The sequence below is a fragment of the Sorex fumeus genome, unplaced genomic scaffold (genome assembly GCF_029834395.1).
Source record: "Sorex fumeus unplaced genomic scaffold, SorFum_2.1 ptg000122l, whole genome shotgun sequence".
Lineage (NCBI taxonomy): Eukaryota > Metazoa > Chordata > Mammalia > Eulipotyphla > Soricidae > Sorex > Sorex fumeus.
Genome location: NW_026606179.1, coordinates 14,527,704 through 14,542,954, shown reverse-complemented (window position 1 = coordinate 14,542,954; position 15,251 = coordinate 14,527,704). Strand labels below are relative to the sequence as shown.

Sequence of the window (15,251 nt, the reverse complement as noted above, 5' to 3'; positions counted from 1 at the left end):
CCATATGGGGCATTGAGGCTGGAACCTGGGTCCAGCACATGCAAGGAAAACACCTTTCCTGCTGTACTCTCTCTCTCTCTCTCTCCTGAAATACCGAGTTTTAAGTGATAAGTTTGATATAGGCAATTAGAAAGGGAAGGGCCCCCGTGGCAGTGAAATTCCTGGGAAGTAATAAAGCCACTAGTCCTAAGGCCATCCAGAGGTACCTGTGAGCACAGGGACTAAGACCTGATAAGGCTTCACCTGATGCCAAGGGACCCAGAGAAGGTTGGACCCCTCTCTGAGAGAAGCTCCAGCGGGAACAAAGGCCAGGATAGGAGCTTCAAAGAAGACCATCGACCACTCCCAACTCTACCCCCTTGGCAACCTCCTTTGCAACGGACTTTGATCTAAGTATAAGTCCCACATGGGGCACTTTGGGAAAAACCCTATAAAAGCCACCTTGAACAAAGGAAGGGCACATAGGCTGCCCGTTCCCGTGTGCTGCTTGTGTCCATGTGACGGAGCACATGTGGCGTCCCAGTACATGCGTCACCCGAATCTCCCCTCTTGAGATGTGTACTTGCATGCTTCCACCTAATGCATCTCTGAAGAAGCCCAGGTTCTCTCTTGGGCACATTACTCTCTTACTTTCTCTCCCTCCTTCCTCTTCCTAAAACCTCCAAGTAAAATCAGTTTTTACATCACTGTTTTTACATCACTGTTTTACATCACTCCTGAAATTCTTTTCTGCAAGACAGGATAAAGACCTGGAAACTTTGGTTAGGTCTGGGACTGACTTTCCTTTCCTGCAAAGAGCAAGTCCTCACTCCAGCCTGAGTCTGCAGCTCCCGGAGAGATTGGGTGGTGGGGATCAACTCCCATGCAGAGAAGACCAAGCGGATGTCAGGTGTGACTTGATGGCCACCTCACGGGGCTGGCCCGTGACCTGCAGGGGCTCATCGCAGACTATCAGTCTCAGCCGCTCCAAGGGTGGCAGAGGCAGATGGGGAGAAAGTGAACATCTCTCCTCCCCGCCTCACATAAGCAGCCCATGGGGACCCACCAACTTTCGTTTGAGGACCCTTCCTGGAGCAGACAGAGGGACAGAGATAGGTCAAGTGAAGAAATAGGAATGACTCATTGTTTTGTTTTTAATTTTATTTACTTTTATTTTTTATTTCATAAGGTTGTTCACAGGCTGGAGCAATAGCACAGTGGGTAGGACATTTGCCTTGCACACGGCTGACCTGGGTTTGATTCCTCCATCCCTCTCGGAGAGCCTGGCAAGCTACGGAGAGTATCCCGCCCTCACAGCAGAACCTGGCAAGGTCCCCATGTCATATTCAATATGCCAAAAACAGTAACAACAAGTCTCACAATGGAGACTTTACTGGTGCCCACTCAAGCAAATCGATGAACAACAGGAGGACAGTGTTACAGTGCTAAGGTTGTTCACAATAATTTATTACGTTCAATATTTCAACACCAATCCCACCACCATTACGTCTTATCCACCACCACTATTTTGAGTTTTCCTAACCACCACCCAAGCCTGTCCCAATAGCAGGCCCTAAGTAATTTATTTTGTATTACTTATTGTGAATAATTCTCTAAAAGTGATCAAAAATGTGTCCTTAGGAGAAAGTGTGTGACGATTGTTGTATCTCACCCTGGAGCCATTGAGCCTTTGTATAAGAGATTGCTAACATGTTGTTACAGGCTGAGCCTCGTGTGCTAATATTTTTTTAATTGAGATCGGTTGCCTTCTACTTTACATCCTATCCAATGTGTGCTACTCCTGGTATATCAGTAGTTTAAGTATGAACATGACACTCCAGGAATTCTAAAATTTTAAATAGGAATGCAAAAAAATTAAAATTTTATGTAGAGTGACAGAGCTGAAGTTAAATTTTTAACTGGATGATGAACTTTGGGGTTCAGAGGCCTCTCTGCAGCTTGTTCCTCTCATCTGAGATATATTTGTGAGTTTCTGGGTCATGGCTGTTAAAGAGTTTATATGGGGCCAGAGGCAGCATGTGGGTGTGACTGCCAGGCTCCCGGAAGAACAGGGGGATGGGGAGAGGTAGCCCATTCCCAACTCCATGTGTGTCTGGAGATTTCAGTCACCAAACCGGCATACCTGAGTTCAGGAAAGACTTATTGGGGTGTGCACCCGGTGGGCCCTACTGACCTCTGGTGAGGCTGGGGCAGAGTCACACCTGGGAGAGGCTGGGGGTGGGGGATGGTTTAAATCTCTCTGGTGGGAAGGGGGATGAAGGATGGGGTGGTTCCTCTGGCAGGAAGAGGACAAAACAAAGGTGTGCTCTTAGGCAGGAGGGAGGCAGAGGATGGTGTGGTTGGTCCAGCATTCCTTTATCCACAGGGGGCGGATGGAATGCAGCCTGATAGGATGCAGTGTGGGCCCCGTGCCAGGGGAGAGGGCAGGGTGACCCTAAGCGAATCTTATAGTAAGAATTTCATTTTACAGGGTTTGGGAGGACTGGTCAATGATTGGAATTAATCACAAGTGCGTGTGTGTGTGGGGGGGGGGGGCTGAAGGTAGGTAAAATAGAGAAGAGACCAGCATGACAATAATAGCTGGGAATGATCACACTGGACAAGATCTGAGGGTTAAAAGTAGGTAAAGGGATATTCTTGATAACCTTTCAGTATCAATATTGCAAACCACAATGCCCAAAAGGAGAGAGGGAGAGAGAGGGAGAAAGAGGAGAAAAACAGAAAAACACCTGCCATAGAGGCAGGCAGGGGGTGGGGGTGTGGGGGTGATGGGAGGGAACCTGGGGACACTGGTGCTGGGAAATGTACATTGGTGGAGGGACGGGTGTTGGAACACTGTATGACTGAAATCCAATATGAACAGCTTTATAAGGGTCTATCTCACAGTGATTCAATAACAAAGTTTTAAAAAAGAATTTTCTTTTAATTTTTGCTTATTTATTGTTTTTTTGGGGGGGTATCCAGCAGGGTTCAGGGGTTATTCCTAGCTCTGTGCCATGGTAGTGTTGGGGGCACGAAGTGTGATGGGGAGGAAATAAATGTGAGACAAGCACTGTACCTCCCCTACTATCTCTCCGGCCCGAGGCACTATAGCACTGTCCTCCCATTGTTCATTGTTTTGCTTGAGCAGACCCAGTAATGTCTCCATTGTGAGACTTTATTGTTACTGTGTTTGGCATGTCGAATACATCACGGGTAGCTTGCCAGGCTTTTGCCCTGCGGGTGAGATACTCTCAATAGTTTGCCAGGCTCTCCGAGAGGGGTGGAGGAATCAAACCCGGCTCAGCCAGGCCGACCGCATGCAAAGCAAATGCCCTACCACTGTGCTATCACTCCAGAGGCATCTGTTTTAAATTGGGGTTTGTTTCCTCAACCCCAAGTACCTAGGGACAGCTGGATGAGCTCATCCCTAGATGGTCTGTCAGTCACCCAGGCCTGTTCCAGCCTCACTCAGAAATGGCTGACATCTGGGACTGGAGTGACAGTACAGCGGGTAGGGTGTTGGCCTTGCATATGGCCGACCTAGGTTTGATCCTTGGCATCCTGAGCCCTGCCAGGAGTAATTTCTGAGTGCAGAGCCAGGAGTAACTCCTGAGCATAGCCAGGTGTGACCAAGAAAGCCAAAAACAAAAAAAGGTCCATGTCATCTTCACCCCTTACCACCCCACCCTCCAACCCACATAGCTTCCAGCTTCCTCCATGCTCCCGTGTTTATCTCAGGTCCACATTTGCATGTGCTGTTGATACTGCCAGGCAGACCTCACCCACCCCACCCACCCCAGCATCCTCCTCTTCACGGCTGTTTCTCTCATCTCAGATGGCCCCTCTTCCAGGAAGCCCTCCTAGCACCCTCAGGCTCTCACAGTCCCCTGGACTTCACCATTTTAGCACTCATGAGTCATTCTGGCTCATCCTTATTTGGGTATGAGTCTGTGAGCCCCACTGAGGAGTAAGAATTGAGGAGAAGCTATCTCAGTTACTACCAGGACCCCAACACCTCCTAGCACCAGTAAGTGTGTTGGAGTAGCATGTAGCACTGTCATCCTGTTGTTCATCGATTTGCTCGAGCAGGCACCAGTAACGTCTCCATCGTGAGACATGTTGTTACTGTTTTTGGCATATTGAATACGCCGCAGGAAGCTTGCCAGGCTCTGCCATGCGGGTGGGATACTTTCGTTAGCTTTCCAGGCTCTCCGAGAGGGATGAAGGAATCGAACCCGGCTCAGCCACGTGCAAGGCAAATGCCCTACCCACTGTGTTATCCATTGCTCCATGAATGAATGAATGAATACAGGGTGCTTTTAGAATGCGATGTGAAATTCTTCAGAATGAGCTAGATCAAATCCCATCTTTGGGGGCTAGGGCGATGGCCCAATGGGCCAGGACCCAGGCTTTACATGAGGGAACTCCGGGTTCAATTCCCAGCACCATATGATCCCCAACATCTCTATTTTTTTGGTGGGGGAGGGTTCACATCCAACAATGCTCAGGCATTACTCCTGGCTCTTCACTCAGGAAATACTCCTGGCAGTGCTTGGGGGACCACATGGGATGCCGGGGCTCGAACCCAGGTTGGCAATATGCAAGGCAATTGCTCCGGCCCCCAAGTGGGTTTTATTTTGTTTTGTTTCGGAAGCCACACCCTGAGGTGCACAGGACTTACTTTTGGTTCTGTGCTCAGGGTTCAATCTGAGCTGCAGGCTGTGCCCGACCCCTGACACACGCACACATATACACAGAGAAACATACACACCCAAGAAAGACACACACACACACACACACACACACATCCCACCTCCCCCAAAATGGCAGATTGCTGGTATCTGCAGAGTTCTCCCTCCTACATGCAAAGCCTCTTCTGCCCCATCAATCCCATGACCAGCCCTACCTCCACCAACCAGCAGAGTCCCCGCCCCCCATCCCAAGCAGGCGAACCCCAGATATTGGTTCCCCACACCTCTAGAAATCACACCTCCCCACCCACCCTAAGCATCTCCAGGTGTGGCCACAGAACAAAACAAACCAAGCTCTTCTCTGCCTGCTGGTAGAATCGCCTCCCTCCTTGAGCCTCAGTCTCCCTGTCTGTGAAGTGGGAGCAGCTGTAGGGGGCTAGGGGTGCAGACGACATAGTGGGTGTTCCGGGCAGCCTGCCGGGCCTGGGAGGAACTGCACTGGCTGACAGCACGGGGGCTGTTTCTGTCACTGCTGTAGCTGCTGACAGTGGCGATGCCAGGGGGAGGAGTTTGAAAGAGGCGAGGGAGGAGGCCCAGGAAGCCCTAAACGCACTCCCAGTCACCCCAGAGAACTGGTCCAACCAGTGCAGGGGCACCCGCCCCGGGGAGCCCGGCTGAATTCCGGAACCTGTAGAAAGGGGGTTCAGGGCTCGCTGGCCTTGGCCATGTCCCGCAGGCACCCCCGGGACCCCCACTGAGCTGGCTTGCTTCAGACAGCCAGGGCCCAACCCTCTGCCCCCACCCCCACCCCAGGGTGGCCAGCAGGGAGCCCTTCGGCCTCCCCACAAAGCAGCATGATGGAGATTCCCACGGGGGCCCAGGGCCGAGTCCCAAAGGGCCTCCTGCTCTCAGGTAAGCAGAAAACGGGATCCCTAGGGAGGAGGTGGGACTCAGCTTAGGACCATGGGGGAGGGGGTGGGTATATGAGGGGGTGGTCTTAGAAGATGGCAGGGAGGAGGCGGGAGACATGGCACAGTGGGTAGGCATTTACCTTGCACATGGCCAACCCGGGTTTGATCCCCAGCACCCCACATGGTCCCCCGAGCCCTGCCAGGCGTGATCGCTGAGTGCTGCTGGGTGTGGCCCAAAAACAAAGACAAGCAGATGATGTAAAGGAGGATGGAATGATGAGAGTAAACTGGGGAAGGAGAGCAGCAGAATCGTAAATCAAACCCCCTGTTTCTGACAGGGGTGGGATCCCGAACACCCAGGTTCAGGGGCTGTTCCTGGCACTGTGCACAGGAGCCCTGGAACCCTGTTGACCCTTGTTGAACCATGTGTGGTGCCAGGGATAGAAACAGAATCAGTTGTGGGCTGGGCAAGTGCCTTGATCCCTGCACTGCCCCTCCTGCCCACCAAACCCCTTTATAGGTGGAACTTTATATGTGGAACTTTCTAGAAAGACAGGATCATGAGGGCAGGAATTTCTTTGTATCTGCTTATAGTATGATGCATCCCAGCCCTTAGAATTTCAAATATAGCTTATATATGTATGCCTGGAACTACTGGTCTGCTGGAGGGATGAGTGAATTGATTGATTCAGAGAGCCCAAGAATTTAGTGCATGATCACAGAAGATCTAGCAGGTAAAACTTTGCAGCAGGGGCTGGAGATTTAGTCCAGGGGATGAGGTGCCTTGCATTCTGCCCATCTGGCATATAAGGTCCCCTGAGCACCACCAGGGTGTCACTCCTGAACACAGAGCCAGGATTAGGCCCTGAGCACACTGTGACTGAAACACAACCCACAGAGGCCAGAGGGATGGCACAGTGGGTAGGGTGCTTGCCTTGAATATGGTCGACTCGGGTTCGATCCCTAGCACTCTAGATGGTCCCCAGAGCCCACCAGGAGTGATGCCCTGAGCACTGCAGGCTGTGCCCCACCCTTGACACACTCACACATACACACAGAGAAACATACACACTCACAGAAAGACACACACACACACACACACACACACACACACGAAACCCACCTCCCCGCAAATGACAGATTGCTGATATCTGCAGTGTTCTCCCTCCTACACCCAAAGCCCCTGTCTGCCCCTCAATCCCATGCCCAGCCCTGCCTCCACCAACCAGCAGAGTCCCCCACACTCCCCCGTCCCCAGCAGGTGAACCCCAGAGCCTCTGTGTGCCCCACCACCTCAGACCTTCCGGTGCCTTCCGCAGCCACCATCCTGGCCCTCTGGCTGCCCCCGGGCTCCACCCTCAGCATCAGGAAGATCCCGGAGCATCCTCACAAGAACCAGGACCTCCTGCTGTCTGTCGAGGGCGTCCCGGACACTTTCCAGGTGGTGGACTGGTACCTGGGGGACGAGCCATCGGGCAGCACCAGGCTCTTCTCCTACTTCCCCGAGCTGCAGCCCCCGCAGCGCGTGGGCAACGCCATGCAGAAGCGAGACATCACAGGCTTTCCCAACGGCTCCATGCTGCTGCGACACGCTCAGCCCGAGGATAGTGGCACCTACCATGTGACCGTCACCATCAGCCATGCCTGGTCCCTCAAGGCCGAGGCCCAAGTGCAGGTGGCCGGTGAGTGCTGGGCGGGATGAGGGGACGAGGGGAAGGCTTAGAGAGGGGCCCCGGCCAGCCCCCTTGCCCCCTGCTCTACCTGGTCCCCCCTTGTTGATCAAGCATCCGGTGTGGGGGGGTTGAAGAGATGGTGGGGGGGAGGTCATTTGCCTTGCAGGCAGCTGACCGGGGTTTGATCCCAGAGGGTCCTCCAAGCCCTGCCGGGAGTGATCCCTGAGTGCAGAGCCAGGAGTAACCCCTGAGCATCACTGGGTGTGACCCAAAAGGAAAAAGAAAAAAACTAGAAAGCCAGCTGGGAGCCAGACCCCCACCCAGGTGTGACTCCATCGCCCACTGAATTCACTCATAGAACCATGCGCCTGCCCTGTGCCTGCCCCCAAGAATGCAGCTGCGGGGACTGGAGAGATAGTACAGAGGGTAGGGTGTTTGCTTTGCACGCGGCTAACCCAGGTTCTATTTCCAGCATCCCATATGGTCCCCTGAGGACTGCCAAGAGTAACCTCTGTGCATCACCAGGTGTGACCCAAAAAACAAAACTAAAAAAAAAATAGAATGCAACTGCGGGGGCTGGAGTCATAGCACAGCGGGGAAGGTGTTTGCCTTGCACACGGCTGACCCAGGTTCGATCTCCAGAACCCCATATAGTCCTTTGAGCACTGCCAGGAGTAATTCCTGAGTGCAGAGCCAGGAGGAACCCCTGAGCATCACCAGGTGTGACCCAAATAGGAAAAAAAATTTAAGAAAGAATGCAGCTGCGGCTCCTTTACACCTTCAGGCTGAGAGGGGAAGCACTTTTTTAAGAACCAACATGGAACCTGAGCTATAGAGCAGCAGGGAGGGCATTTGCCTTGCATGTGGCAGACCCAGGTTCAATCCCCGGCATCCCATATGGTCCCCCAAGCACTGCCAGGAGTTAATTCCTGAGCGCAGAACTAGGAGTAATCCCTGAGCATCGCTGGGTGTGACCCGAAAAAAAGGAAAAGCACCAACTGTGTGTCTGGTCTGGAGAGGCCCAGAGAAATACACAGGGAGGGCCTCAGTCCTGCGCTCTGAGAAATGGAGCCTCAGGTCCCCGAACCCACATCAGGGCCCCTGGGAGGCGGTCACATGGTCACATGACCTACACAGCCCTGTCCACTGCATGCAGGGGCCAAAGAGGATCACCCATCTGACCCTCATGGAATGTGCAATTTATCATTGACCAAAACTCAATGAATTGACGCATCACTCAATCCTTGTGCTCCTATTTGGTTTGGGGCTTGGGAGTGACTCCCGGTGCTGGGGGGCTCTCCTCCCCCCTAGGGGTACTAGAGAAAGATGGAACTCAGACTCCGTGCAAAGGCCATGAGCCCCAGCCGTCTGTGCCTCCCTCACTGGTCCCGTGACTCAACTATTTTTGGGTTCTCTGTTCACCTTCCCTCCCCCCCCATATTTGAGTCAGGGAGCCATCTTGGGGAGTTCCACACGCTAAGCCGGTGCCCGGCCACTGGGCCACAGCTCAACTCAACTTGCTGGCTTGGTTGACCTTCAGGCCACACCTAGCGATGCTCGGAGGCCACTGTTTACTGCTCCTGGTGGGTGTTTGGGGGAACCACGCAGGACCAGGGATCCGACCTCTGCTGGTAAAACATGCGCACACCACGGCCCTCGGGGCTCTCTCCCTGGTGCTGAATTCAACATTTCGTTCATTTGGGGCGGGGGTCACACCTGACTGTGCTTGGGAGTCAGTCCCGGTGGGGCTCAGGGGACTGTATTTGGTGCCAGGGATTGAACCCGAATGGACCCTGTGCAGGGCAAGTGCCCCCGCCCCAACCCTGTGCTATCACTCTAGCTGCTCTGCTTCATGAGGATGAGACTCCGCTGAAGCCGGCTGCAAGTCTGGAAGTGGGAATCCTCTGTCAATGTCCTGGCACCTCGCCTGGGGCCTCTGCGGGCATCGGTCTGGGCCTCAGCAGGCGCCACCCACCCGCTGCTTATCACCAGCTCTGTGTGAAGCTGGGTGAAGAGCGAGCCCTACCAGCCTCCAGGAAGACCCGAGCAGGAGCTCCACGGCTTTTTCCAAACCAGCCCTGGAAACTCACAAATCTGAGACGCAAGCTGAGGGTCTCTGAGACCCCCCCGCACCCGACGGCACACACAGCAGGGCACGCGGGAGGCAAGATGCTATCGCCACCCCCCATCCCGGAGCGCAGGGTGACTCAGGGGCCACCGCCTTTCCCAGCCTGCTCGCGCTCTGGAATAAGAAGCAGGAAATGGAGCGGGTTATAAAAAGACAGCACTTGGTCATGAAAATCAAATCAGGGCTCTTGCAGCCGCCACGGAAGCTGCCGAGGGGCTGAAAGGGAGCTGATTGAAGGGCGCTGAGCAGTTCCGAGATACCCCCAGCACAGCTGGGACCCAGGCTCTAGGGGTGTTGTACCTCAAATCAAGTCCCCCTGCAAAAAGCTGTGTTGAGGGGCTGGAAAGGTAGGACAGGGATTAAGGCACTTGCTCTGCAGGTGGGCCACCCTGATTCCATCCCCAGTACCTCATATTCCTCCCTGCACCACCAGGAGTAGCCCCTGAGCACTGTAGGGTGTGGTCCAACCCCCTCCTAAAAAAGAAGCAGGAGGAAGTTCTGGATTGGGGAGATGGAGGCCCATGGAGAGTCACGGCCAGTGGGTGGTGATACGGGGCCCCCCAGGACCTCACCCAGCCCCTCTCTATCTTTCAGCCACAGAAAAGCATGAAGATCCATCATCCATGAACCTGCCCATGAGCACTGGGCTCCTGGCGGCCATCATCATTGGCTCGCTGGCCCTCGGGGCTCTGGTCCTGGGCAGTTTTGCTTCCCTGCTGATGACACGAGGCTGCAAGGGCCAGAGCCACAGGTATGGGGGTCCCCGCCTCACTCTCCCTCCCCCTAGGCTGTGTGGTGTCCGGGGCCACACCCATGCCAGGCAGACACACTACCTCCCCAGCCCAAACTGAACATGCTTTGACCAAGAGCAAATCAGGGAGGAAGGGATAGCTGAGCCTGGTTCCATCTCTGGCACCGCATGGTTCCTTGAATACCACCTAGAGCAGCCCCTGAGCACAAAATCAGGAGTAGCCCCTGAGCATTTGGGGATGGGGCCCAACCACCACCCAGAGAGAGAGAGAGAGAGAGAGAGAGAGAAAGGTATCCATAAGGAATAATACTGTGGACAGTGGGCAGGGCATTTGCCTTGCATGTAGGTGATCCAAGTTTGATCCTCGACATCCCATATGGTCCTCTGAGTACCTCCAGGAGTAATTTCTGAGTGCATAGCCAGGAATAACCCCGAAGTATCACTGGGTATGACCCAGGAAGTCCCCAGAAAGAAAGAAGAAAAGAAAAGAAAAAGAAAGACAGAAAGAAAGAGAGAGAAAGAGAGAAAGAGGGAGGGAGGGGGGAGGAAGGGAAGAAGGAAGGAAGGAAGGAAGGAAGGAAGGAAGGAAGGAAGGAAGGAAGGAAGGAGGGAGGGAGGGAGGGAGGGAGAAGGAAGGAGCAATGGACAGAAGGGAGGGAGGGAGGAGGGGAAGAAAAAGAAAGAGAGAGAGAGAGAAGAAAAGAGAAAGAGGGAGAAAGGGAGACAGACAGCCAGACAGGGAGTGTGCAGACCCTGTAGATGACATTGACAAACTCGCTTTTTGGCATCGGGTGGCAGCTGGGGAGACTGAGGAAGGGCACGTGGCTGGGGTGCTGGGAGGGGACAGAGGACCGATGGGACCCTCATCTTGGCTCCTCTGCGGTCCGGACCTTCTTCCCCTCTGGGGAGGCCCAGCAGTACCTCAGGGTCCCTGCCCACCCGCCGCGCCTGTCACCCTCCTAATAGCGGCTCATCCCTGCCTGCAGGAGCACAGACTCGGGGAAAGCGGAGGTGGACAGCTGTCACAGCACCGGTAAGCCAGAGCCACCGCTGCCCCCGCCTGGGACCCCCCGGCGCTCTCCCACCCCACTCAGGGCCTCCCAGACTCAGCTCATACAACTGAGCATTTCGACCTGTGCCCCAAACCAGCCTGCCCCTCAAAGACACCATCACCTTACACACTCCTGGTCACACCTGGAGGCCTGGGCCCGTGTCTCAGAGCCCCTAGCCCCCACCCAACCCCGGGCAGGGGCCTCCTAATACTCTCACCCTTACTCCGTCTCCCCAGTGCTCTGGGGATTGAGTTTATTTCCTTTCCATGGTCCTCAGCCACCCCCATTCCTGAGCCCACTGCCAGGCCTCCCAGGCTCCAGTGCTCCTCCCATCTCTCTTCTGATCTCTCTGCCTCAAGTAAGCCCTCCTTGCTGACCCAAAGACGCCTTCTGGGCGCCACCACCCCAGTTCTGCACACTCTAGGTGGCTCCCACTCCCCTATTGGGCTGTGAACCCCCACAGGACAGGGCCAGAGCTGCCTCAGTCTCTGCCAAGAGCCTGACACAGGGTTGGGCAGGAAGAAGGTTCAACACAGATGTTCAATGGGTGGATGGAAGTGTGGATGGGTGGGTGGGTGGGTGGATGGATGGATGGATGGATGGATGGAGGGATGGAGGGATGGAGAGATGGGTGAATGGATGGGAGAGTGGGCAGGTGGAAGGATGGGATGGATGGATGGATGGATGGATGGATGGATGGATGGATGAATAGAAGGAGGGATGGATGGATGGAGAGATGGGTGAATGGATGGGAGAGTGGGCAGGTGGATGGGTGGATGTATGGATGGACTGATGGATGGATGAATGAATAGAAGGAGGGATGGATGGATGGAGAGATGGGTGTATGGATAGGAGAGTGGGCAGGTGGATGAGTGGGTGGATGAGTAGATGGATGAATGGGTGGGTAGGTGGAGGGAGGAATGGATGAATGGGTGGGAGGATGGGTGAGAGAATGGAAGGACAGATGGACAGATGAATGGATGGATGGAAAGGAAGGTGGATGGATGGGAGAAAGGGCAGGTGGATGGATAGATGAATGATGTGTAGATGGATGGGTGGGTAGGTGGATGATTGGAGGGAAGAACGGATGAAGGGGTGGATGAATGGGTGGGAGAGTGGGAGGGCCGATGGACAGATGAATGGATGAATGGATGGATGGGAGGGTGGATGGGAAGGTGGATGGATGGATGAGAAGGTGGATGGGAGGATGGCTGGATGGATGGGTGGATGGGAGGCTTATATGGATGGATGGATGGATGGATGGATGGATGGATGGAGGTATGGGTGGATGGAAGGTGGATGGATGAACAGAAAGATGGATGGATATGTAGATGAGGGAATCTATGCATGACTGGGCTGAGGGGTGAGTGAGTGGGCGGGGCTACAGGCCCCGTCAGTGGCTCCCTGCCCCCACCCGATCTTTTACTTCAGATGGTGAAAATGTTTATGAAGTGATGCCATCTCCCACTATCCTGGTGTCCCCCCTCAGCGACATGAGGTCCCCAAAAGCCACTGCGGTGAGTCCCCACCCAAATCCTCTAAAGTCACAACTGCTGAGCGCTCCCCCCAAGCCCCTTCCCCAGCTGTCTGTGGAACCCCCCAGGGGCCTTAGCAGACAGTTTGGCAGCTGTGACACTCAAGTTTTCCAAGGGAAAGAAAAGACCCTAGCGGGGGCCTGCATGATCCTGAGAGGGGCTGTGGTGATGGGGACTCTGGGTCTGGTCAAACACCACAGGTCAAAGGTCAAAGGGGGCTGACTCACCTGTGTCTTCCTTGCAGCCTCTGCCACCGCCGCTGCCCCCCCAGCTCCAGGAGCCACAGAACCAGCACTACCAGGTTGGCGGGGGAGGGGGGCACTGAGGGGAGGGGGCTAGAACGGGGCTTGCTGTCCTCACCAATCTGCCCCCAAACCGGCTGTTTGGACCCCCAAGAATCCCGTCACAGGCCCGCAGAGAGGGAGAGAGGGTTGCAGGGGTTCGGGAAGAAACGCAGCACAAAGACAGGAGCCACTCCAGGCCACGTCAGGGCTTGGCCCTCCTGGCCCACTCAGCATCATCATGACCCCGTCTCCCCTCAGCATCACCGTGACCCCGTCTCCCCTCAGCACTGTGACCCCATTTCCCCTCAACAACACTGTGACCCCATCTGCCCTCAGCATCATCATCTCCCCTCAGCATCACTATGACCCATCTCCCCTCAGCACTGTGACCCATCTCCCCTTAGCAGCACTGTGACCCTGTCTCGCCTCAGCACTGTGACCCCATTTCCCCTCAGCATCACTGTGACCCCCATCTTCCCTCAGCATCACTGTAACCCTCAGTACTGTGATCTGTCTCCCCTCAGCATCACTGTGACCCCGTCTCCCCTCAGCATCACCATGACCGCGGTTGTTGTTCTTCTTCCCGGCTCCCCTTCTGTCTCTGCATCCCTCACTCACTATGTACCTCTCAGTCGCCTCAACTCTCACCCTCACTAACCACCCTCTCTCTGCTTCCCCTTCCAGGACCTGCTGACCCCCGACCCTGCCCCTTACTGCCAGCTGGTGCCAGTGCCCTCCTGACTGGCTCACACCCACAGTCTCCTCCGGAGCAGAAGGGGACCAGGCCATGGACCTATGAAAAGAGGCAGCCTGACCTCAGAAGGGGTCCCTGCAGACTTCTGAGTCTGCACCCCACGCACACACACATCGCATCCCTGCTGAGACCTGGCCTGGGCTCAGAGTCACCCCCATCTGGGGATATTAGGGTGCGAAGGGGATCTCAGGTCTGCCTCCAACCACTGAGGGGGAAGCAGCCTGTGCCCCTTGTCACATCGACACTCTGCAGAGCCTGGACGGACCCTTGGAGCCACTGACAAAGCCCAGAGCACAGAGCCCGAGTCAGGAGTGACCTTGAGCACAGAGCCAGGAGTCAGCTCTGGCACTGCGGGCTGTGCCCCCCAAATCATCCAAACAATAAAAGCCAGTCTTGAGGACCAGAGAGATGGCTCAGAGGTCAGCCCAGGTTCCACCGTGGGCCTGCATCTGGTCCCCAAGCACTGCCTGAGCAGAGCCAGATAGTGATCCCTGAACACAGAGACAGGAAAATACCTCTGAGCGCTGCATCTTAAAAGCTATAGCCAACCCCTGCCCTTGCCCCCTCAAACCTCCCTGAGCCCCTCAGGACAGAGGGTCCCTTCCCTCCACCACCACTCTGGGTGCCCGCTGGGGACCCTGTCACCCCTTAATTTATTCTTTAATTCTACAATAAAGAAGCCATGTGCCTCAGTGTAGGATGCTGGAGCTCTGTGGGGGGAGGGGGGAACAGACAAAGCCTATCCTGACCGGTAGGGGGGGTGGAGCACGCGCAGAGGGGTGTAGCAGGAAATACAATCAGAAATCAGGAATGTGCACTCAACAATTACTCCTGGCGGTGCTCAGGGACCCTATGGGATGATGGGAATCGAACCCGGATCGCCCAAGTGCAAGGCAAATGCCCTACCCGCTGTACTATGGCTCCAGCCCCAGTCTCTGGTTCCTTGATGCGTTCTGTTCCCTCCCCTCACCCACAGCCCTTCCCCCACTTCCCCTGCGACCTGCAGGCAGGCTGCAAGGCGACATGCAGCCAGCAGGGGCAGCAGAGGACCGCGCAGACCAGCCTCCAGCAAGCCCGACCCTCCCCTCCGGTTTCCCCCCCCCCACCTCTCTTTTATGTTTGTGTGCTTTGAAGGCCGCACCTGAGAGCCACCACTTTCTCCTGTCTCAGTTCTCTGGGTTGGCTCCTGGGTGCCCGGGAACCCTCTGTGGTGCCAGGGATGGAACCCCGATCTGCCCCACGTAAAGCAAGTGCCTTAGCCCCTGTTGATCCCTCCGACCCCTCTGCCCTTTTTATTTATTTTATTTTTTTTTTTTTACTAACTTCTGGACCCGAGACAGTTCACTTTGTTGCCCAGGCCAGAAATATGGGTGTCCAGTTCCCTTGGGGCAGGCACAGGAGCCAAGCTCAGCCCTCCGGCTTCTCTACAGCCCAAAGCCAGGCCGAGTGGACCAGCTGCAACCGGCTCCCACCCTCCCAGCACAAGGAAA

The 15,251-nt window shown here is 55.1% G+C and overlaps 1 protein-coding gene across 1 annotated transcript; it reads left to right on the top strand.

The window, feature by feature from the left end:
* The first annotated feature begins 5,530 nt into the window (after nucleotides 1-5,530).
* Nucleotides 5,531-13,748, top strand: CEACAM19 (CEA cell adhesion molecule 19). Its single transcript, XM_056135614.1, has 7 exons — nucleotides 5,531-5,585; nucleotides 6,904-7,266; nucleotides 9,986-10,136; nucleotides 11,123-11,169; nucleotides 12,620-12,705; nucleotides 12,968-13,024; nucleotides 13,692-13,748. The coding sequence occupies exons 1-7, from the start codon at nucleotides 5,531-5,533 to the stop codon at nucleotides 13,746-13,748; spliced, it is 816 nt and encodes a 271-aa protein (XP_055991589.1).
* The last annotated feature ends 1,503 nt before the right edge of the window (nucleotides 13,749-15,251 follow it).